The sequence below is a fragment of the Mercenaria mercenaria genome, chromosome 3 (genome assembly GCF_021730395.1).
Source record: "Mercenaria mercenaria strain notata chromosome 3, MADL_Memer_1, whole genome shotgun sequence".
NCBI lineage: Eukaryota > Metazoa > Mollusca > Bivalvia > Venerida > Veneridae > Mercenaria > Mercenaria mercenaria.
Window position 1 is genome coordinate 98858110 of NC_069363.1, and position 25382 is coordinate 98883491.

The 25382-nt window shown below is 34.8% G+C and overlaps 2 protein-coding genes across 4 annotated transcripts in view; one reads left to right on the forward strand and one right to left on the reverse strand.

Moving 5' to 3' along the window:
• The window catches only part of LOC123523893 (eukaryotic translation initiation factor 3 subunit H-like), a 28012-nt gene extending 24446 nt beyond the window's left edge, over window positions 1–3566 (reverse strand). Inside the window, exon 1 of the mRNA XM_045301637.2 lies at window positions 3454–3566. Within this exon, the coding sequence (XP_045157572.1) occupies window positions 3454–3513 (60 nt within the window). The 5' untranslated portion in view covers window positions 3514–3566. The remainder of the gene's footprint in view (window positions 1–3453) is intronic.
• Window positions 3567–3958: 392 nt separating this feature from the next.
• LOC123523894 (recQ-mediated genome instability protein 2-like) lies at window positions 3959–24472 on the forward strand. 3 transcript variants are annotated; one of them, XM_045301640.2, is made up of 4 exons: window positions 3959–4083; window positions 15340–15538; window positions 22489–22591; window positions 23075–24472. In XM_045301640.2, exons 2-4 carry the CDS (start codon window positions 15356–15358, stop codon window positions 23230–23232), a joined length of 444 nt encoding a protein of 147 aa, XP_045157575.1. In that variant the 5' UTR covers window positions 3959–4083; window positions 15340–15355; the 3' UTR covers window positions 23233–24472. The 3 variants fall into 3 exon arrangements, with proteins under 3 accessions (XP_045157575.1, XP_045157574.1, XP_045157573.1); XM_045301639.2 differs by lacking the exon at window positions 3959–4083 and adding an exon at window positions 6182–6308; XM_045301638.2 differs by lacking the exon at window positions 3959–4083 and adding an exon at window positions 6340–6709.
• The last annotated feature ends 910 nt before the right edge of the window (window positions 24473–25382 follow it).

The following is a 25382-nucleotide window of genomic DNA, read 5'->3' on the forward strand; positions in this document are numbered from 1 at the left end:
ATAATATCGTTGTGATGATTAAAGCATTGTTAGTCATATTAGAATGAGATTAATCTTCCTGTTAAAACCAAAAGTGAGGTACACTGACACATTTCAATGATTTGTTCATGTTCTCTTATGATGAAACAGTTTGTTCACTTGTGTCTTTACAAAGTTTAAATAATCAGAATGCAAAAAAAAGAAATAAAATAAAATTGTTAGTTATATAATGCTCTTAAATGATCTAAGAATTATAAGACTGTCAGAAAATATTACTAATTCTGGAAACTGACTGAAATGTTATACTGCAGAAACTATTTTACTAGTAACCATACATGGATGTAGAGTCCGTAGGCCTTGATATCAATTTGTATTGGGTTCTGTATCAGAAAAGTGCTTAAAGTTATTACCTGAAACCTTTAGTTCTATTTATATACATATTTCTTAATAGGTTTCAAGGAAGCTTGCCATACTCTTCTTAGTTTTCTGTTCAGAATGCAGTGATTTTTTTTGGAAAAAATAAAGGTGCCTGTGCCCGCTGAATTGGGAAAATAAGCGCGATAATTCCCCAAATTGGGAAAAATAGAAATATGTTTAATTTCCATACTAAGTGATATAAATCTGTACATTTCCTTACTGAATGTTGTTTGAAGAGTTTATATTTTTTCAAAACCACTTTTGGATTTAAAATCGTGAAATTTTTGGGTGATAAAATAAATTAAGACACCAATACAACTTGTAATAATTGTATTTATCAATTTTCACTTCATGCCCTTGAAATTTGATAATGTCCGAAATTTTGACTATCCGAAAATCGGTACAATCGCGGCGATTTTGATCTCCAATTTTTCAAAAACTAGGAGAGATATTGTCATTTTTCATTACCATAAATGATTAAATGACATAATGGAACATATTTAAACCGACTAAAGTGCATATTTCTCTTGAAAATCGGCAATATTTTGTTTGTCACGTGTTTTCGCGACGGTAACCTTGATGCGATTTTGATCTTAAAAAGGACGTTTTTGATGCCATTTCTGCCAATTTCATGTTAGATATCGCTGATCTCACGCCCGAATATAAACTGTTACATTTTGGAAATAAAATCTTATAGTTTGAGGGGGGAAAACATCTCTTTTTTAGGGGAAAAATTGACGATTTTTTGGGGAAAAATGGCCTATTTTGGCGAGGGGAAAGTGCCGATATTCGGCAGTAAAAATACGCAAAAAAAATCACTGGAATGTAAACTGGAAGGCAGTGCATATTGTCTCATTTGATGGTACTTTGATATCCAGCTCTGGATATATTATGAAATTCATAAAATCAACTTTATATTCCATAAAGCAATATTGAAAACATCTTAATGCAACTATTTAACTTATTTTCAACACCATGAATAACTTTTTCTGTGTTATCTAGGTATGTTATGCTTTGGCATGTAGAGTCCGTAGGCCCTAAGAGGTGTGGTTCCTTGAGCATCCGTAACTTTTTTATTTCACATAATTGAAGAAAACCCTGATAGATTCTTGTGCTCAAAGGATATACCTTGAAACCACATGATAAGATATGAAATTTTGATTGAGTTTAAAATTCACCATATGTGCAACATCAGGGGTACCCTTTATCTTGGCTATGCCGAGTATTAATGTGTGTTACCATGTTTAACATACTGAAAAGATCAAAGGAAAACTGCCGCACTATGCGATAAATATCAAGATAATGAAGATGGTGACATCTTAAACTTCTTTGAGTTACATTATAATTATTTATATTTCGCTGAATCCCATAGAAATGAGATGCATATATCTTTCATAAAAAAAAAGAAAAATAAACAAATAAAAATAATGAAATAAATAAAGAGGTATTAAAGATGTGACTTTATTAAAGTTGTTTTCATAATTCAAATCAGCGAAATCGGCATATCATGATTTAAAAAACTTTTTCTTTTTTTTTTTAAAATATAGCCGTGTACTAAAATAGTCTTTAAGCTGATTTGAAAATATAAATAAACACCAAGTATGAAAATATGTTATATGAAGGTTATTTTAAGATAGACACTCAGAACGATTTGTTCATGAATTATTTACGTAATAAACGCGGCTGATACATAAATCCCGTTATTTTCGTTAATAATTTTTTTTTATAAATGATGATTATTTTCGTTATTGTGAGATAAAAATCACTTATTTTTCATATGAAGGCATGTACTAATATAGTCTTTAAGAAATTAAAAAAGGAATTTAGAAAAAAAAAGAAATTTAGATAAATACGGCTCATTTTCGTAAAAAAAATCTTATTTTCACGAAAATAACAGCATTTTAACATTTTAATTGGTAATTAAGCGTTATTACATTTTGAAATTGCTCAATTATCACTAGATTAAAGCTTAATTATAGCGAGCGCGTAGCTCGCCTTATGGCAATGTGTTGGCGAATATAACAAAGGTGTGCCAAATGGGGCAAAGTGATGTAGCTGAAAATTTTTCCTCTCGTCTAAACGCCGCCATTTTGTTCTACTTCCGTCAAAGTCGGGAAAATTGTTGTTGTTTATTTTTTAATTTTATATTTGAGTTACAATCTCTATGTTCATTAGGTGTCTTTATTTTTAAAAAAGTTATGTTATGGAAATAATTTCAATTTTGCTTTTATTTTACGAAGTTCGAGTCCATAGAAGACAGGTACTCACAGGAAATGCTTTGTTGGCAGTGAATACAGAACTTCATTTGATTGCTGAATATTATCCATCACTCAAAAAATAAATGCAAGAATGATTTCAGTTGGTAGAAAAAAATATGATTTTCTTTAAAAGATCAAGCATTGGCCAGAAAATGGAATAAAATGTCATAAATAAGCATAAGAACGCCGCAAACAGGTAGTGACGTCACCGTGACACCGGCTTTCCATAAATTTTGCAACGTATGATATTAGCTGCTACAGGTATAATGATACTAAATTTTTGTTTCTTTCCAAGTGAATAGGTTCTCGGAATTGTTTTAAGCAGTGAATAGATGTCTTTGTCGTGTAAGCTACGCTGGCTTAGAGGCTTTGCCTTTTTCATAATAATAAAGACGGCATTCTTAGATGTTTTCAGGCATATCATGGAATGGGGTCGAAATGTCCAAGGAGTTGGGGTTGAAATGTCTTGGGGTCGAATTGTCTCTTGGGGTTGAAATGTCTTTGGGTCTAAATGTCTTGCTAGATTTATCAAGATACCCATACGTTTTCGTTCAGAATTTCAATTTTCAGTTCGACTACGTTTGCGATAAAAAGGTGGACAACTTTTTATTTTGGTATGGTTTCATAGTAAGCCTGGTCCAAAGCCAGGACTAACGCACTGCCGAAAAATGAAAGGCAGACAGATGGCATTCCATCTAACGAGTTTCAAGCGGGCTTCTTTTTTTAGAATTGTTACTTAAAAGACGAAGAAAATAGCCTTATAACAGATAAATGCGTAAAATGTGTTTGCTGTACGTACAAGCCCATCAATTTGGACATATTTCACCGGCGAGTCAAACGTGCGGCCTTTCGACGCCATTTTTCCGGAACAGGAAATACATGTATGGCTATTGGTCGTCGTACCGTACTGCACCGTACATTAATAGCAGACGGTTCTTTCAAAATAACTTGATTTTATAGAAACATATTTTATAGACATTATTTCAAATTATTTGACATTTATATTGCACTCCTTTTATGATGAACACGTAAAGGCAAAGGTAGCCTTTATTGAAATAATAAGCGTAAGCTCCGTTGAGCTTCTGAGCCACCCTATTTTGAGAACAGTTCAAACCAATATTGCCATACCCCAGCATTTTACTGGTACCACTTCACACCTTGGTCAACCTCACCCAAAGACACACTGCAATGGGAGAAACCGAGAATCGATATAGTGCCTTCACGTCTTAGCATTCTCGACATAATGATTCTCGACCATTGCGTTTAAAGTGCTATGTGATAAACAGCTAATCAGGGCGAACAAGTTCAGATACAGTGTAGACTGACCAACGGGAAAGAGCGAGATAAAGCCCTAAGAACATAGAGCGGTCAAAGACCACCAATTTAAAATATACAGGGAACCATTGGAAGTAATGTAACAGTATATAAGGTAATATTTAGTCCGTTCTGATTGGTTAGTAATGAAAAAATATCAAGAAGTGACTTTTTGTTTATAGTTTAAGCTTTTTACTGCGATTAATATACCTTTTTTATACATTTTGACGTGGTTTGCACTCAAATTGAATCTCCAGTATTCTAACATTTTTCCCCATTATTGGTGGAACTATGACAGTTCTCAAAAAAAGTTAAAAGGTATACATTTTTCGATTTATGGAAGGTCGTAGACGTCATTAATTTTATAATGAAAGTATATTTGAAAACAATTGGTGTTCTGTAAATTAGAGAGAAATTTTAGGTACAGACATTGTTCAACTAACATAGCCTAGCTCTTTTTGAATGAGGGTAGTTAGTAGTACAGTCCAAAATTCTATGGATATAGGTCACTAGAGAGTTCATCTACCCTAAACTTGACTGAAACTTCGGAAATGTGTACATGGTAAAATTATACTGCAGTTTCTCACAGGAATATCAAGAAAGAAACAACCAGTACACAGTTGGAAGTACACAAATCAATTAAATACCTAGAGGCAGATATAACAATGAATTAAAACAGGAGACAAAAACTCAAAGAATAGCTGCCTTAAGGATAAAGATTCTGAAATCTTGAAATTAATAAATTATGAAATGACAATAAATGAAATAACATGAACAGTTCAAACTGTCTCCGCCCCTTTCCACCCCGTCATTATCTCCAAATTGTTAACAAAAAGGAAGAAAATTTAAGACTATGTTCCACCCACAAGTGTAGACTCATCATCAAAATAACCAATGATGACATATTATATAATTATCATTCGATATGGAATAATAAAACTCCTATCAAATATTTGAATAGATAAGGCTTCTAAAGTTTCCACTTTTCTCTATTCTATATGAGACTACATCAAACCAAACTTACCTAAACAACTGCTGGTTGATCTTTCTCTTCTCCTTCTCTTTCTCTCTTTTGTTAAATTAAGAAATCTACCACCTATTTCATTTTATCATCTGACTGAAAAAAGGCTAATGTAGCTTCTCTTTTAAAAAAGATGATAAAATAGAAAAAGTGGAATCTCCATTTATCGCCAATCACCACAAAAAATTAAAATGTTTCAGGCTCGATTTGACTGAACGTGTTCATGGACGTTAGAAAAAAATGCATGCTACCGCCCATGCCCCATATCCCAGGGTTGAGCATTACTCAACATTTGTACATGTAACAAATATCAACATAAAATTAAGAGACATCCGCAGATGGTTCGTATTGCGTTGGATCTGAAACCGTCAACGAAACACTAAAGTGCAATTCCAAGGAAAGGGGCGTATGGTCCCTCGTAAGATAATGGGTTAGCCCTAAAGACCAGTACCACTAACACAACATAAACGTGGTGCTGAACGATCTGAAAAGATTGAAATATAGCAGCCCTGGTTGACTTTACAGGCAAACTTTTTACGGCCGCCATAAAACTGGCTATCATCCCATGTCTCTTACATGCTTTCTGTTCAAGCCTCTTGAGAACATTGTAGCTTACAGTAAAACTGCCCAAATTCACAAAATTTTACATGTTGTATGGTCTACAATAAAGACTTCCTATAGACACGTTTCTTTGAAACTCTAAAAATCCAACTCTTCGACGATATTCTTTCTGTCCATTTTGCCCCGAAAAAACACCTTGAATATATTGTAAGATTTCCTTGCTGAGACGTCTGATGTTAACTTATGCAAACAATCATTTTGGGGATTTTTTTTACAAATATCGTAAGATTTTGGGTCATGGCAACTTCCAAGCATCAACTTCCCATGCTTGGTGTTAAAATAGAAAAAGTGGAAAACCACAGGTTGCCAAACATGGCATAAACAGAAATGTTGCAGACTCGGTTTGATTGAGCTTTTTCATGTACGATCAAAATATTAAAGCTATGATCTAAGGTACAGTGAGACGTTTTAGTACTGTACGTGTACTCTAGGATATTATTAGACTGAGCATCGTTTTTTGTTGTAATGAAATATGACATTTCTAATAGACGTTTTATATCTAAAAAGGATAAATGGATTTTCTGTGTTTTTTGACCAAATATTTTAAATTTAAAAGGCGCATTGACGTATTTATGCTTATAGTTTGACAGAATGGATCGTTTGTAGTGTCTGTATGCCAGCACTGTAATAAATTATCAAAGTTACTTCCCTTTATACAACATATCGCCATTTGTAATACAAAAAAAACACAGGTGGAGGTAAAAGATTTACTGTGTATTTTATACTTCTTTGGTTTATAACAGTTCAGTTGATTTAGTCGGGGGTTCCGGATCACAGCATAGTCTGTTTCACTGATCTGTCTTATCGATTACAGAGTCAGTTACAAACCGATTAAAAACGTACAGATTTCTGTACGAATACCATAATCCACCGCGCGAATGCTAATCTAAAAATAGCCAGGCTTTCCCAAAGAGAAATGTGTAGCTCAGGTTAAACCTTGGTATTGAATGCATATAGTACATGTACATTGTCTTATTAATCCTGAAAGGATTGTTCAATCACCTGACATAACAAATTAAACCAAAAACTATGAAGGTTTAAACAATACAGATAAGCGCTTCCAGTCAGCTATATTGTCCTGTTGTAGAATAGGACTAAGGTACCTATAGAATAGATTTACTGGTAACTTTCTATAAATTATTCTCTTTCTACGCAGGTACCTAGTATTGATAATAGAATTGTAATTAGGTATAACTAATTGAAATCTTGTGCAAAACTTCATAAATTAATGACTTTCCATATCCAGTGGGTCAAATTACTAATGTATCTCTATCATTTATTTTTTCTAACACTTTCAGTTTTTTGGGTTTAAAGATACTGAATGGTGTGTTGCTTTCTTTAATTTTATTTATTTTATTTTTTTTTTACAGAAATATCTAATGTTTTTGTAAATTCCATCTAGCAGCCGACAAAAAAGAAAGATCTAAAATAAAAGGGAGCTCTGCGTGACGTTTACATCGATATATACACTCAGCCAATCAGCGATTGCTATCTTTCACTAATTTTATACCTGGCGCGTCTTAGTTCTTGGGTTGTAACAGTCGTTAATATGTAGTATCTAACGCGTGGAAGAGTCTAGATCACAGCACTGTTTACACTTATATGACGAAGATAATCATTTAGTTCTTAGCATGAATATGAATCAATAAGGGAAATAACATACCACAATATACATGTGTAGGTAACTTTGCCAGATCGCTGGTTTGTGAAGAAAATTAATATTTTGTCAATCTAATGTGATCCAGAACTCACACTTGTAACAGGGACGTAACTGTTGAACACAATTGTCAAATTGAGAAATTATTTTTTAATCAAAATTTGTAGGTTGATTTGGTAGGAGAGAAAACGATTATTATTTCACAGGACTGGTGTCCCAGAGCATTTTAGTTTTATTCTAAAATGGTCTGGGATAGACCAAAATGATCTGTAACTGACAAAAGTGGTAACACCACTGTTGCTCCTACACAGTACAGTACTTATAATTATTTACTTTGCATTTTCAAACCAAATGTGGTGATTGTCTCCCTGTACAAAATTCATTATTGTGTTTTAAAAATATAGCCCTTAGTGATCAGGAACTGACTAATTGACTGTAAGAGTAGGGGTGTTTTTGTAAACACTTGGAACAACAGAGAATCATGAATGAGGAAAGCTTTTGATTTGAACTTGAAGGATCTTCTCCAGACTTCTCACAGAAGGTCTGTATACTGCACTACAGTTTTCTCCCACTGGCCACATACATTAGTCAGTGTAAGCCTTCTTGAGGAAATGCCCATACCCAGTGGCGACTACAAATAAATAGAGAATAACTGGCTGCCGTCTTTTGACATCAATGTCATCAGGTTGAGGTTGATATGGGCTGGAAGGGGTGAGGTTCACCCATATCTTCCGAGCCTGATAAGTAACAATAAACGGGTGTAGGGACGATTTGCGCACTGGGGGTGGGGGTGGAGGGGGGGGGGGTCAATGGGGTCCAGGGTTTCCTCGGGAAAATTTTGCATATAGCTTAGTAAATGGTGCAATCTGGCGACTTCTTGGACTGCTCATGCAATAGCTGTTAAACTTTCTCGTTTATTTTGAGTTTTCACCCATAATTACAGTTTACTTGACAGATCCCAGATGTACAAGAGACCTAACATAATCGTATATTTTACAATAAATATTTACCCCGTCATAGTGAATTCATGGAAATACCCTGAACCATTGAGGGTTGAATGAATGGAGTTCAGGGTTCTTTTACCAAATGATCGATTTGGAAACGCAAAATTGTGAGGCTGATTGGCCAAAATTAGCTATTTTGACCTTGTCTGCACAATAGCAGCCTCACTTATGATTTGAATTTAATCAAACTTGCACAAAACTTGTGTCAACATAAGATCTTGGTTCCTTTCTTGAACTGGCAAGATCCCATAATGGGTTCCAGAGTTATGGTCCCTCAAAGGGCCAAAATTAGCTATTTTGTTATCAAAATGGATTTATATCAGTAAGTACTTTTAAGACTCATTTGAAATTTCATTATTGCCTTTGAGACAATCAGGAAAGATAACTATGGACTGATTTTATGTTAAATTACCTCCCTTTATTTCAAATTAAAATGGGTATATCTCCATAACTCATGAAGATACTGATCGGAAATTTCATTTATGCTATCAGATTGACTTGGATAGTCAGTGAAGATACATATTGACTGAATTTATGATAAATTACCTCCCTTTATTTTTTATGTAAATGAATATACCTAGCAATTTCTAATGAGATTGGTTTGAAATGTTATTTATGTCTTCCATGGTAAGAAATAGTCATGTTAGATAACTATTGATTGAACGTTTATCAATATGAATACTTTTCTATTATATTGTTAATTACCTCCCCTGATTTCAATAAAAATGGATTTATCACGGTAAGTACTTATAGGACTCATTTGAAATTTCATTATTGTCATTAGTTGGACTGAAACAATCAGGTTAGATAACTATGGACTGATTTTATGTCAAATTACATCCCTTTATTTCAAATTAGAATGGATGTATCTCGGTAACCAATAAAGGTTCTGATTTGAAATGTCATTTATGCCATCAGATTGTCTCGTACAATCAGGGTAGATAACCTTTGACTGAATATATGACAAATTACCACCCTTTATTTCATGTAAATGAATATACCTTGGCAGAATCTTATGAGATTGGTTTTAAATGTTGTTTAAGTCTTCCAGGGTAAGAAATAGTCATGCTAGTACAAAAATGCAGCATTTGAACGTAGGATATTGAAACTTGATATTGAAATTGGCCCTGACTAGTATGTGACCCATAGGTCGAAAGGGACTGTTACAACACAATGTTTCTCCTGATGATATTTTATGTGTATGCCTATGTGATCTTTGTCAAAACTTGATTTAATTATTTAGAGCAATGGTACTCAGGTGAGTGATATAGGGCCATCATGGCCCTCTTGTTTTTATGCCCCCCGAAGGGAGGCATATAGTTTTTGAACCGTCTGTCGGTCTGTCAGTCTGTCGGTCTGTCAGTCTCTCGGTCTGTCGGTCTGTCCGCAATTTTCGTGTCCGGTCCATATCTTTGTCATCGATGGATGGATTTTCAAATAACTTGGCATGAATGTGTACCACAGTAAGACGACGTGCAGTGCGCAAGACCCAGGTCCGTAGCTCAAAGGTCAAGGTCACACTTAGACGTTAAAGGATAGTGCATTGATGGGCGTGTCCGGTCCATATCTTTGTCATCGATGGATGGATTTTCAAATAACTTGGCATGAATGTGTACCACAATAAGACGACGTGCAGTGCGCAAGACCCAGGTCCGTAGCTCAAAGGTCAAGGTCACACTTAGACATTAAAGGATAGTGCATTGATGGGCGTGTCCGGTCCATATCTTTGTCATCGATGGATGGATTTTCAAATAACTTGGCATGAATGTGTACCACAGTAAGATGACGTGCAGTGCGCAAGACCCAGGTCCGTAGCTCAAAGGTCAAGGTCACACTTAGACGTTAAAGGATAGTGCATTGATGGGCGTGTCTGGTCCATATCTTTGTCATCGATGGATGGATTTTCAAATAACTTGGCATGAATGTGTACCACAATAAGATGACGTGTATCACGCAAGACCCAGGTCCGTAGCTCAAAGGTCAAGGTCACACTTAGACGTTAAAGATCATTTTTCATGATAGTGCATTGATGGGCATGTCCGGTCCATATCTTTGTCATTCATGCATGGATTTTAAAATAACTATGCATGAATGTGTGACACAGTAAGACGATGTGTCGCGCGCAAGACCCAGGTTCGTAGGTCAAAGGTCCTAAACTCTAACATCGGCCATAACTATTCATTCAAAGTGCCATCGGGGGCATGTGTCATCCTACGGAGACAGCTCTTGTTTTTTGTTGCAATGGAATCAGATATTTACGGTCACACATTAAACCGGAATCCACCTAAAAACCGGAATACACCGGAATACACTTTGCATAACCGGAATACACCTGTGTTTTTTAATTTAAAGGTATTTTTGAAGTGTTTTTGATATAATTCAATCATATTTATCATAAATAATTAATATACGAAAGGAAAGTAAAATACGTTCACGCAAAATAATTTTATACGAGATTGAAGTTCGGCGTCCGCGCCGGAAATTTCCATAACCGAAATACACCCGTATTTCAATAATAAATGGTATTTTTGTAGGGGCTATTGCAGAAAACATTCGAGTATAATATAAAATAATTATTTTACAAAAGGAAAATGAAATACTTTAACGCAAAACGATTTTATACGAGATTGAAATTCGGCGAGCTTACGGAAATGTTGCGCGCTTACGTCGCTCTGACTAGATACCGGAATGTTGATTATTGGAAATTATTTAATAGTTTCTTCACATTTCATTTAAAAAAAATGAAAAAAAGAAAATAATTTATGATAAAAAAAATATCGATATTCAATTTATAAATGAATTATAGACAAAATATGGGTCATGACATTACCGCGCTGATCGGAAAGAGCTTAACATGATCGGAAAGGGCTTGTCATATGTTTATTATTTGAAATTATCAATTGTTTCTTCATATTTTATTTAACAAATAAAAGAGAAAATAAATTAAGAATTATAAAATAGCAACTTTCGATTTTAAAATGAATTATATACAAAATACGAGTGGCATAAACCGCGCTGATCGGAAGGGGCATGTCACGTGTTTATTATTGGAAATTATTTAATTATTTCTTCAGATTTCGTATAACAAGTAAAAAAGAAAATAAATTGAGAAAACAATATCAATATTCGATTTTTAGATGAATTATACACAAAACACATGTCAGCGCATACGCCGCGCTGATCGGAAAGGACCGGCCATATGTTTATTATTGGAACTAATTGAATTATTTCCCCAGAATTAATCTGATAATTTAACATGTTTAAGAAGAAAATGTATTTTGAAAAATCAGTTTTCAAAAGAATTATATCATGTTTAATATATGAATATACAAACGTTTACTGCGTTCATTGCCATAGCACAATTAATATCATTTAAATATATGCGGCGTAACAAACACGTGTCACTGATTAGTCCCGATAGAGTTTGATTGGATTATCACACCTATTGATAATTAATTAATCAGTATATTTGAAAGAACACACAAGTGACATGTGACAAATAATGTCTAACGAGGGAAGTGCAGTTAAATATGATAAGCTTTTATTTAATTTCATTTGTCGATATTATTGCAAATTGAAAAATTGAAGAAAAACAGGTACATTCAGTATAATTTTTATTTTTGCACACGAAAAACTTATACAGCCATATACATATATACTTAAACGTATCAACACTTATTCAATGTTTTACTAAAACAGCGATGAATTGCAGATTCAATCATACATTCAGGGCCAGACACTAACCATTTCGGGCGACTGGTCCGAAGAGCAGTTTCCACTAAATTTTTAAATGAAACAGTTACTGGTCCTCCAAATATTTTACTGGTCCTTGTTGGTTTTCACTGGCCTCGTACCAGCGGATCAGTGTTAGTGTCGAGCCCTGTACATTGGCCGAATTTTTTTACGAGTTGACATTCCAGATACACCATAGAAGGCGCATTTATATATTAATGCATATTGCCCTTGGTATGATTTTCCAGGCGTGTAACGTAACTGTCACCAAATATTTTTGTCTATGGTTAATATATCATATTATTGAATGAAGCATATTTCCTCGACGGCAGATTATTTTGACAACGAAAAGCTGTAAAAACATCTTTAACTTTCTTTAAATATTTTGATTGATACTATAGCAATCAGTGTCCACTCAACATGCTCAACTTGTTGATTGACAGGTGACACTCGAATAACATGCCTGTTCGTTATCAACAATTATAAGGTACTTTTAACAGAATGATAAGCAATAAGATTTAAAAGTATATTTCATATTGGTTATTATTAAAGTTCAGTAAATAAAGAGTGGAGGAATATCATATTAGCATAAAAAGATATTTTGAAATAATTTGAACTAAAAAATTGAAACTTTAAAGAAATTTACCTACCTAAGTTGAAAGCTAACAAAATTATGGCGATTGTGGTTCATCCAAGAGTGCGCAAATTTCCCGTGCGCTCAACAAATTTTCAACCTCGTATAAAAACGTTTTGCGCGTTTTAATTTGCTTTTGTAAATTAATTATTCATTTTAGATATGATTTAATTCTGTCATAAACCCTAAAAATACGATTGATTTAAGAAATACGGGTGTATATTACAGAATTTTAGGACATGGAAATTCATTCACGAATGCGCAAATTTTCAGTGCGCACGCCGATTTTCAATCGTGTACAAGACGTTAATATCCATTCGAAAATTAATTATTTATGATAAATATGTTTGAATTCAGCCATAAACCACTTCAAAAATACCAATTGTTGAAGAAATACAGGTGTATTTCGGTTATGGTAATTTCCCGAGCGGTCGCCAAATTTCAATCTCGTATAAATCGTTTTGTGTTAAGTATTTTATTTTCCTTTTGTAAAGTTATTATTTATATTAAACACGAATGATTTCTGAAAAAAAAACACTACAAAATACCATTTATTAATAAAATACGGGTGTATTTCGGTTATGGAAATTTCCGGCGCGGTCGCCGAATTTCAATCTCGTATAAAATCATTTTGCGTGAACGTATTTTACTTTCCTTTCGTATGTTAATTATATATGATAAATATGATTGAATTATATCAAAAACACTTCAAAAATACCTTTAAATGAAAAAAATACAGGTGTATTCCGGTTATGCAAAGTGTATTCCGGTGTATTCCGGTTTTTAGGTGGATTCCGGTTTAATGTGTGACCCGATATTTAAATGCTCATAACTTTCTCATTTTGAAACCGATTTTGGAAATTATTTCTCTTCTATTAGTGATTTAAGCAATCCTAGAAGACGGACTTAACATAAGGACAACATTGCATTTTCCTTTAAACATTTGACTCAGGCAGCTACATGTCCCAAGTGCTGAACATTTCACTCCTTGTTCCAGACTCAGTCAGAAAGACTTTAAAGTTTAATCACTAAATTTACAATGTTCCAAGAATGATAATAAATACAGCCACTTTTGATTAAAAAATAGAGGCCTTAAATTAGGCATAAATCAAGAATAAGTATAGTGCCAAGTGTATTATAAACCTTTTCAAAGAATCAATCCATGTAAACGTTGTGATGTCTTGATGAACATTATACAATGACGTCATTAAGCTCCAATGTCTGTGTGATGAAAGTGGAGACTGGCATAGTTAAGGAAATTACTAATCTAGATTACAGAATCTGTTTAGAAAAAAAGCTGTTAAACATTTAAACTTGACTCTGTAATAAAATTCAGTTTGGAAGGACTAGTTCATCAATATGGGAGGAGCTTAATTTTGATATCAGGTAAAAAAAATCAGGCAGGTGATATGAGGCACTTTGCATAGTAGCTGAGGAAATGCCCATATTGACTTACAGTGGCAACTACGAATAAGCTTACAAAACAAACAACAAACTGCAGTTATTAGGTTAAACTCAAACTTAAGGTAGTTCTGCATGTTTGGTTAACTGGAAGTAATTAATTTTAATCTGCAAAACCTGGATTTTTTTTTATGCAAGGTAGCAGTTACAAGTGTATCATAAATGTAGCCAGAAATCTACTAGGTGTTAGGATGTCACTGCTTCAGTCTTTCCTAACGTTAATTTTGACAATACATTGGTCTTGATGTGAACAAATTCAAAGTAATACCATAAAATAGGCAGCAATATGGATTGCAATGAGTATTTGGGAATTGCAAAAAAAAATAAGCACACACACCTTTTACTTAGACATGATTAAAAAAGTTAATATACAAAATTTTATTAGTATCAACATGGTTAAAGTTTTTCTGTATGCGGTGACAAAAGTACAGTTTTCTCATAACCCATTGTGAAAATTGACTAGAGGATCAATATTTTCAAAGCGGTCAAACAGAAAAGCACACAACCCTATCCTCTTTAATGGCTGGGTTTTCTCCAGCTGCTTTGAAAAAATATAGTTTTATAAAATTCTACATTGTATAACATGCAAACATGCAGAACTACCTTAAACATGAGTGGAAGCAATGGTAACACTGACTATGAAACACGGGAATTGTGAGTTCTAGTTCCCGCTCCTCCAACCAGAACTACCAACATTGGGACTTGAGTCCCATGTATGGATGCTTTACAACTGGGTCATAGCACACTAAACATCAGGGAAGCTTTTGGAATTGTAGCATCTCCTGTATCTTGTACTATCCTTCCACTAAAACTACCAACAGCCACCATTCTGAATTAAATGCTCCATGAGCTTGCAGCAGACAGAGGTGAGCAGCATAAATCTGGGTCACCTTCCTCTAACCCTTGCCATGGTGGACACGATTGATTCTGCCTTTGCGACCAGTGTAGATCATGATCAGCCTGCACATCTGTGTAGTCTGAGCATGATCTGCATAGTTCGCTGTTCAGCCAGTATCATTTTGGTAAGCACCCCTTTTAACAGTTAATGGTACTGTCCAAATTGGAAGATGGACAGGTTAATTATAGAAATTCAGTAGGGTAAGGGTTAATATTGGGATTAGCATCGGCTTGCTTCTGATCATCTGGTATCTCTTTTCATTGTGAGGAGGCTTGAAATATCAACCCTTTATTCAGTTGTTGCATATTATCTTGCCATCTTAGTATCATCTTGCTTATTTTAGACAGTAGAATTGCATCATGAGCAAGATATTGGAGAAGCCAGCAAGAAAACTGTTCCTGGTAGACTTATGTAACTGTCGGGAAATTATTGACCAGCCCTCTCCTGGAAGTGATGCTAGCTCTATGAAGAAGTGGTCCACAAATTGTTCAGGGACAAGTGTTATGTTTTCTATGGTTACAGTACAAGGTGTTGTTATTGAGGCAAGTCTGTGTGTTGATGTACATTTAAAAAATATTATAGACAGTATTTCTGGTTGTGAATGAAAAGTAAAAGCAATATGATTCAACATTTAGCGGTGTTTTAAATAATGGACAGTGGCAAATGTACCTGTCTTGATATTTACCTATTTGGAATATTATGGACAATGGTGAACATTACTGTCTCGATATTTACCTATCACAAAATGTATAGAGAGAGCCATCATACTCACCCTAATGTCATAGTTGGCATCAATATCCAGAGCTTGGTTAAATTGTTGATGCAATTTTACCTTATTTCGGTTGTTATTTGATCGGTTTGCTTTAAACTTAAAACATCATCTGACACAAGTGCCATAAATCTCACACTAGTATTTTATGAATTATGCCCTGTTTGTATGTTTAAAGTTTTGATGCACTTTCCTTCTATCTCTATTATTATTATTATTCAAATCACTCTGCGTCCGTGGTCCGTCATCCTTCCGTCCGTCCGTTAACAATTTCTCGTTATTGTATCTCCTCAGAAACTACTGGGGGTATTTTGACCAAACTTTGTCAGAATGATGTATTGGTACCCTAGTTGTGTCCCCCTGAAAATCAGACTGGTTCAACAATTTTTGAGTGAGTTATGGCCCTTTGTTTATTTTTATAATTTACATAGATTTATATAGGAAAAAACTTTGAAAATCTTCTTGTCCAAAACCACAGAATCTAGGGCTTTGATATTTGGTATGTAGCATCATCTAGTGGTCCTCTACCAAGATGATTCAAATTATTTCCCTAGGGTCAAATATGGCCCCGTCCCAGGGTCACATGGTTTATATAGACTTATATAGGGAAAAACTTTGAAAAACCTCTTGTCCAAAACCACAGGGCCTAAGGCTTTGATATTTTGTCTGTGACATCATCTAGTGGTCTTCTGCTAAGGGTGTTCAAAGTATTCCCCTAGGGTCAAATATGGCCCCGCCCTGGGGGTCACATCGTTACATAGATTTATATAGGGAAAAACTTTGAAAATCTTCTTGTCCAAACCACAAAGCCTAGGGCTTTGATATTTGTAATGTAGCATCATCTAGTGGTTCTCTACCAAGTTTGTTCAAATTATCCCCCTAGGGACAAATATGGCCCAGCCCCTGGGGTCACATGGTTCATATAGACTTATATAGGGAAAAGCTTTTAAAATCTTCTTGTCAATAACCTACAACATTCAAATTTGGACCACATGTATAATTTTGAGTGGCAAGATGAACCTTGACATGAGTTGACATTGATTTTGACCTAGTAACCTACTTTCACATTTCTCAAGCTACAGCCTTCAAATTTGGACCACATGCATAGTTTTTTGCACCAAAAAATACTTTTACCTTGACATTGACCTAGTGACCTACTTTAACATTTTTGAAGGTACAGGCTTCAAATTTGGACCACAAGCATAGTTTTGTGTTCGCTAATGAAATTTCACCTTGATTTTGGCCTAGTGACCTACTTTCACATTTCTCAAGCTACAGCCTTCAAATTTGGACCACATGCATAGTTTTGTGCACCGAAATGAACTTTGATCTTGAGATTGACCTAGTGACCTACTTTCACATTTCTGAAGCTACAGGCTTCAAATTTGGACCACACGCATATTTTCATGCCCCCGGCATCTACTGATGCAGGAGGCATATAGTGATTGTCCTGTCCGTCCGTTTGTCCGTTCGGCCGTCCGTACGAGGCTAACCAAAGGGGACCGTTTCATCTAGCATCAATACCCCTTACTAGAATGACTTGATACTAATGCAGATGTAACCTGTCACCATTCCTCATCTTCAAACATCTACTGACCTCAGTTTGACCTTGACCTCGTCTTGGACTTAGGTTGCTTTATATGGGCCATCTCTTGGTTAAACAAATGGGACCGTTTCGTCTAGCATCAATACCTCTTACTAGAATGAATTTATACTAATGCAGATGTAACCTGTGACCATTTCTCATCTTCAGACATCACCTGACCTCAGTTTGACCTTGACCTTGACCTCGTTTTATATGGGCCATCTCTTGGTTAACCAAATGGGACCGTTTCGTCTAGCATCAATACCCCTTACTAGAATGACTTGATACTAATACAGATGTAACCTGTGATCATTCCTCATCTTCAGACATCACCTGACCTCAGTTTGACCTTGACCTCGTTTTGGACTTAGGTTGCTTTATATGGGCCATCTCTTGGTTAACCAAATGGGACCGTTTCGTCTAGCATCAATACCCCTTACTAGAATGACTTGATACTAATGCAGATGTAACCTGTGACTATTCCTCATCTTCAGACATCACCTGACCTCAGTTTGACCTTGACCTTGACCTCGTTTTGGACTTAGGTTGCTTTATATGGGCCATCTCTTGGTTAACCAAATGGGACCGTTTCGTCTAGCATCAATATCCCTTACTAGAATGAATTTATACTAATGCAGATTTAACCTGTGACCATTCCTCATCTTCAGACATCACCTGACCTCAGTTTGACCTTGACCTCGTTTTGGACTTAGGTTGCTTTGTATCGACAAGGATGCCACCGGGGGCATCAAACATTTATTGAACGCAGCTCCTTGTTGTGTTCTGAATTGAAATTTGACATTGATTTTTACCTAGTGACCTACTTTCACATTTCTCAAGCTACAGCTTCCAAATTTGAAGTACATGCGTAGTTCTGTGTACCAAAATGAGCTCTGACCTTGAAATTGATCTAGTGACCTATACTCACATTTCACAAGCTTCAGCTTTCAAATTTGGACCTCATGCACAGTGTTGTTTACCGAAATGAAATTTAACCTTGATTTTGACCTTGAGCTAGTCTTAAAATTTGGAACATTAAAAAATGGCTCAATGGTGGGCGCCAAGATCACTCTGTGATCTCTTGTTACTTAATGGGTTTGGTTCAAACTTGAAATATTTGTTTTACATCATTGTAAACATCATATGCCACAAGGTCCTTAACTCTGGAAATACTATGTCATGAATTAAGTGGCCTATTTACTTTGAATTTCAGGTCAATGTGTTAATGCACTTTACTCTATTTCTTTTATAGCTCACCTGTCACGTAGTGACAGGGTGAGCTTTTGTGATCACTCATCGCCCGTCCGTCGTCTGTCCACAATATCTTGTGAACATGAAAGAGACCCTTTTTGCAATCAGTTTTAATCAAACTTGCCCACAACGTGTATTGGCATAATATCTCGGTTCCTTTCGAAAACTGGCCAGATCCCATCATAGGTTCCAGAGTTATGGCCCCTTAAAGGGCCAAGTTTGCTATTTTGTCTTGTAGGTATGATAGACACCACATTTTGCAATCAACTTTAATCAGATTTGCACACAGCTTGTATTGGCATAATATCTCAGGTCAGTTCGAAAACTGGCCAAATCCCATCATGGGTTTCAGAGTTATGGCCCCTTAAAGGGCCAAAATTTGCTAATTTGGCTTTTGCAGCCATATAGAGACTTCATTTATGGTTTGATTTGATACAAACTTGCAAAATATCTTAAACAACAATAGATCTTGGAATCCATGATGAATCATAGATTCCAGATTGACCCCTGAAAGAGCCAAAATTTGTTAAGTTTTACCTTATGAACATGAGTGAAGTGACATTTTACATTCCAGTTTTACCACACTTACACACAACTTAAGTCACAATAAGATCTAGGTTCCTTCCGAAAACTGGCTAGTTTCCATCATGGATTCTAGAGTTACTGCCCCTGAAAAGGGCAACATTTTCTGTTTTAGCCCTTTCAGACATATAGAGGTTTCATTTACATTTTGTATGCTTTGACTTGATGCAAACTTGCACAAAATGTTTATCTTGATGGTCTCTAGGCCAAGTTTGAAACTAGGTCATGTGGGGTGAAAAACTAGGTCACCAGGTCAGATCACAGAGAAAGCTTGTTAACACTCTTGTGGCCACATTTATTATCCTATCTTCGTGAAACTTGGTCAGAATGTTTATCTTGATGATTCCTAGGCCAGGTTCGAAACTAGTTCATGTGGGGTCAAAAACTAGGTCACCACTCAAATCAAAGGAAAAGCTTGTTATCAATTTAGAGGCCACATTTATGACCCTATCTTCATGAAACTTGGTCAGAATGTTTTTGATGATTCCAAGGCCAAGTTTTACAGGTTAGTGATATAGGGTCATCATGACCCTCTTGTTTTAATCGTTACAGTTTCAAGACCTCACATAATTGAGTTAAAAAAAAGTTAAATAGTTCTGTCTGAATTCTAGATTTCTTTTTCATTTTGATATGATGGACAGTATATCTTTATGTTCAAGTAGCAGTTTAATATATACATTTTTAGCTCGACTATTCGAAGAATAAGTAGAGCTATCCTACTCAGCACGGCGTTGGCGTCACACCTTGGTTAAGTTTTTCGTACCAGTACACATTTTGACAAAATCTTTTGAGATAAAGCTTTGAAACTTTCAACACTTGTTTACCATCACCATGTCCAGTTGTAGGCAAGAGTAGATAACTCTATCAAGGATTTTGTCTGAATTACGGCCCCTTTTAACTTAGAAATCTTGGTTAAGTTTTTCATACCAGTTCACATTTTGTGTAAAGTGTTTGATATATGACTTTGAAACTTTTATCACTTGTTTATTATAACAGTCTCTATCTGTAGGCAAGAGTACATAACTCAGTCAACTATTTTGACTGAATTATGGCCCTTTTTGGACTTGGAAATTGGTACAATTTGTGTACAAGTCCATGTTTTGTCAAAACTATTTAACACATGGCTTTGAAAGTTTGCACAATTGTTCATCATCATGATTTATATCTGTAGGCAAGAGTACATAACTCTGTCAACTATTTTGGCTTAATTTTGGCCCTTTTTTGACTTGGAAATTGGTTCAGTTTTCGTACAAGTTCATGTTTTGTCAAAACTATTTGACATGCAGCTTTGAAACTTTGAACACTTGTTTATCATCATGATTTCGATCTGTAGGCAAGAGTACATACCTCTGTCAACTATTTTGGCTGAATTATGGCCGTTTTTGGACTTGGAAATTGTTTAGTTTTCATACAAGTCAATGTTTTGTCAAAGCTATTTGACATGTGGCTTTGAAACTTTTAACTCTTGTTTATCATCATGATTTCGATCTGTAGGCAAGAGTACATAACTCTATCAACTATTTTGGCTAAATTATGACCCTTTTTGGACTTGGAAATCAGTGAAGTTTTTCGTACCAGTCTATATTATGCCTAACCTGTTTGTCTTATGGCTTTGAAACTTTGACCACTAACTCTTGTTTACCTTCATAGTCTACTTACCTAGGACAAGGACTTGAGCTCAGTTATGGCCCTTTCTGGACATAGAAATTATTAGTTAGGTTTCGTATACTATTCGATATTTTGTCTGTCAACTGTTTGATATATGGCTTTGACACTTTGAACACTTACTTACCAACATGGTCACACATTGCATTATAGTGCAAAACTTACCCAAGTCCACAAATGCATGTACATTGTTTGTCTTATCAGTTCCTTTTTAGCTTGACTTTTCGAAGAAAATGTAGAGCTATTGCACTCGCCCCAGCGTCGGCATCGCCGTTTGTTAAAGTTTTTGATAAAGTCAAATATCTCTGTTACTATCAAAGCTATTGACTTGAAACTTAAAATAGTTATTTACTATCAAAGTCTACACCAGGAGAAACAATCCCCATAACTCTGATTTGAATTTTGACAGAATTATGTGTTTTAACTTAGAATTTTTGGGTAAAGTTTTTGATAAAGTCAAATATCTCTGGTACTATCAAAGCTATTGACTTGAAACTTAAGATAGTTATTTACTATCAAAGTCTACACCAGGAGAAACAGTCCCCATAACTCTGATTTGAATTTTGACAGAATAAGCCCCTTTTTAACTTAGAATATTTGGTTAAAGTTTTTGATAAAGTCAAATATCTCTGTTACTATCAAAGCTATTGACTTGAAACTTAAAATACTTATTTACTATCAAAGTCTACACCAGAAGAAACAATCCCCATAACACTGATTTGAATTTTGACAGAATTATGCCCCTTTTTAACTTAGAAATTTTGTTAAAATTTTTGATAAGTCAAATATCTCTGTTACTATTAAAGCTTTTGACTTGAAACTCAAAATAGTTATTTACTATCAAAATCTACACCAGGAGACACAATTCCTATAACCCTGGTTTGAATTTTGACAGAATTATGCCCCTTTTTAACTTAGAATTTTTAGTTAAAGTTTTTGATAAAGTCAAATATCTCTGTTACTATCAAAGCTTTTGACTCTAAACTTAAAACACTTATTTACCATCAAAGTCTACATCAGGAGAAACAATCCCCATAACTCTGGTTTGAATTTTGACAGAATTATGCCCCTTTTAACTTAGATTTTTTTGGTTAAAATTTTTGATAAAGTCAAATATCTCTGTTACTATTAAAGCTTTTGACTTAAAACTCAAAATAGTTATTTACTATCAAAGTCTACACCAGGAGGCACAATTCTCATAACTATAATTTGAATTTTAACAGAGTTATGCCCCTTTTTAACTTGGATTTTTTTTTTTTTTACTGGCAAAGCTCAAATTCAGAGTCAAGCACTGAGAAAAGTCGAGCGTGCTGTCTTACGGACAGCTCATGTTTTTTTTTTGTCTGAAAATCTCGGGTAATATTTTGACCCTATACTTCTATAAATGCTTCGAATAGTCGAGCGCGCTGTCAACAGACAGCTCTTGTTATTGTAATTGGAGTATTCTTTGGAAACATTTCCCAACTATTATAATGAATTTAAGTGTACATAATAACATTTTGTTCTGAACCAGGTAAAATTGCATTGAAACAGTGAAAATATTGGTTTTATTTCACTGATATATTCCAGTAATTTGCAGAGAAGCATTAAATGAAATTGGGATAGAAAATGACTGTCTAAAAATGTACCGATTTATATAGATTATGGACAATGGGGACAGTTTACTGTTGGATGATGGAACGGCAGTTGCTCAAGTTAGAGGTTGCAATAAAATACCATTTCAGACTTCAAAACCTGTCAAAGGTACTCATTTCTTAAAGTCATTGAAAAAGTGGCAGTTTTTGTGAACACATATATTAGTTAAACTGTAACTGAGTTTATGATAATTTATTGATATTTGATCATTCAGCTTTGTAAACTGGTGCATAATGAATAGATGTATTTGCCAATTATAGACTAGTTAGAATGTTATTGCAAAAATCGTTAAGATAATTCTACGAGCAAACCACTTTGCATGGTGATTGCTTGAAACGTAACACTTAATTAAATTGTGACCACCCTCAAACCTCAAAATCAACATGGCTCCTGAAATTCAAGATGGTCTTTGAGATGTCAGCTGATATTACAAGACTTTGTAAAAAACACTATTATTTTTGATTTTTAAAAAAGATAACTTTCAAAAGCCTATATTCAAAATTGCCGCCACAACTCGAGATGGCCGACACAGTTTTCCTTTATATCTGTATGAAAGGTACCTTAGTGTTACATTATATTATTGTTTTTCAGGACATTATATAATGGTAGTTGGTCAGCTACTGAAGACTGGACAGTGTCCACTACTGCGTGCCATCAAGTTACAGAACCTCAGTCATAATGTTGCCATGGCAACCATCTGGCCACTCGAGGTCATAGACGGACTTCAGCAAAATCCAAATATAACCTGAAACTGTGACTGTGTAATGAATATGATTGTATTGGTCTACTGTGTACAGCAGAGATGCCAAAAACATCTCTGAGAATAACATTACACTGTCATATTAAAATTGATAGATTGTGTTTGATTTACCCATCTATCTTTATAAGTACTTGATTATACTCAAGATGTGAAAGAGGGTTATAAAAACTAATTGTAAACATTTTAATTATCTCTAGTAGCTGGAAATTTCAGCCATCCTCGGCCATAATTTTTTTGAGGAATTGCATTATAATAAGGACTTTGATTTATTATTTAGTTTATTATTATTGCATCTATGTAGAACTTTCAGAGCAAGTTAGTATCTAGTAGAAAGATGACAGAGAAATATAGAAATTGTTCTTTTATAATTTTCACAAGTCAGTTTTAGCAAGGGATTATCTATGACAATGTATTTTCAGCAATAAAATGTCTTGAAAGAACTGCTACTCTTTGGGACCTATTCAATGATGCTAGTAGAAATTAAGGGACCTGAATAAAACCTATTGAAAGTCCCATCTAACCATTTACTTACTTTATGATTACCTTGTGATATTCAAAAAAATATTGTATTCTGTATAATTTTTGTGAATTAAATGACAAAAAATGTCCTTTTTGAAAGATGATTATGTACAGTGGAATATCAAATCATAAAAAAATATTTTCAAAATGGAATATTTACAATTGCCTTATTCTTTTCCATTGAAAATTATGACGTTCATTTCGTATGAACAGCTAAAGGAAAGGCGCGAAAGTTATGTAATCGCTGCTTAGTGATAACCGACCGCTGTTCTAAAACGTCGCGTATAGTCAGGGAGAACATTCCTTAGATGATGTCGCAGCTGTTCCGTCTCGTGAACAGAATAGCCGGGAAGCTGATTTTAATGTTAAATGCCACAAAATATGTGCAATTTATAATATTATCTTGTTTACAAATGGAAAGGAAATATAAAGTAAATATAAGAAATGAAACTATTTTTTCCGGTGTTCATGCGATTCATGGATTTGCCAATCCTATTCTGTCGTTCATTTCGCATGAACAATGAAAAAAATCATTTCATTTCTTAATGAAAAGTCTTAAGTATTGTAAAAGAAATGTATATGATATCTTTGTTGTATTCTATTTGGAATTTTTAATTCTGTTAGAAATATTTTTTTTACCTTGGGTTCTGTCACTTGTATACATGTTACAACCCTTGTAAATTCTTGAATAAAAGTTGCTAGAATCTCTGCGGATTGTACTGTTGTTACAATTTATTTTCCATTTCTGACGATATTTTTGTCCTGCTTAGTTTTTAAATTTTTAATCTAGAGTTAGTTCCCTTTAAAGTCTTGCAGGATATGTTTGTTTATACATGTAGATACTTTTGTTAGCTCACATGATCTTTGTTCAGTGTCAGTTTTTAGTATAGGTGAATGGTCCATCGTTTGTTACCCTGCATCCTTGGTCAACATTTTACTTAAACACCTCTGTAACAACCAGACAGAATTACTGTAAACTTGGTCAGTAGCTTCCTGGCATGAACCTCTATCAAGTTTGTTTAAATGATTCACCTTGGCTCTTTTCTGGCGCCAACAGAGTTAAAACTTAGAAAAAACAATGGCATTTCCTCCCAGGTTCTAGTCGTGATCAGAGCTGAAATATTTTCAGTCTGTTACATTGGTGTCCAATATAAATGACCCACTAGCAAGAAAGAAATGAAACCTTGAAATGATCCAAAGAGGTTCTATGGCCCCTTTTATGGGATGTATTGCTTTGCACATGTCGGTCGCGTGGGACAGTCAGTCCATCTGTCGGAACAGTGAATGCTTTCCGCCGAAATTATTTGAGAACCACTTGACAGAGAACCTTCAAACTTGATAGTATAATCTGGCTTAGCAAATAGATTGTTTTGGGGTCAATAGGTCAAAGGTCACAGGCCTGAACCTTGAGAATGGTTTCTGCTCAATAACTTGAGAATCACTTGATCCAGTACCTTCAAACTTGATATCATGATTGTACTATTTTTGGGGTCAGTCAGTCAAAGGTCAAGATTACAGGGGTCTGAATTTAGGAAACGGTTTCTGCACAGTTACCTACTATCTTGATATCATGATTGGGCTTATGAAAATGATGTTTTTGAGGTCAGTAGGTCAAAGTCA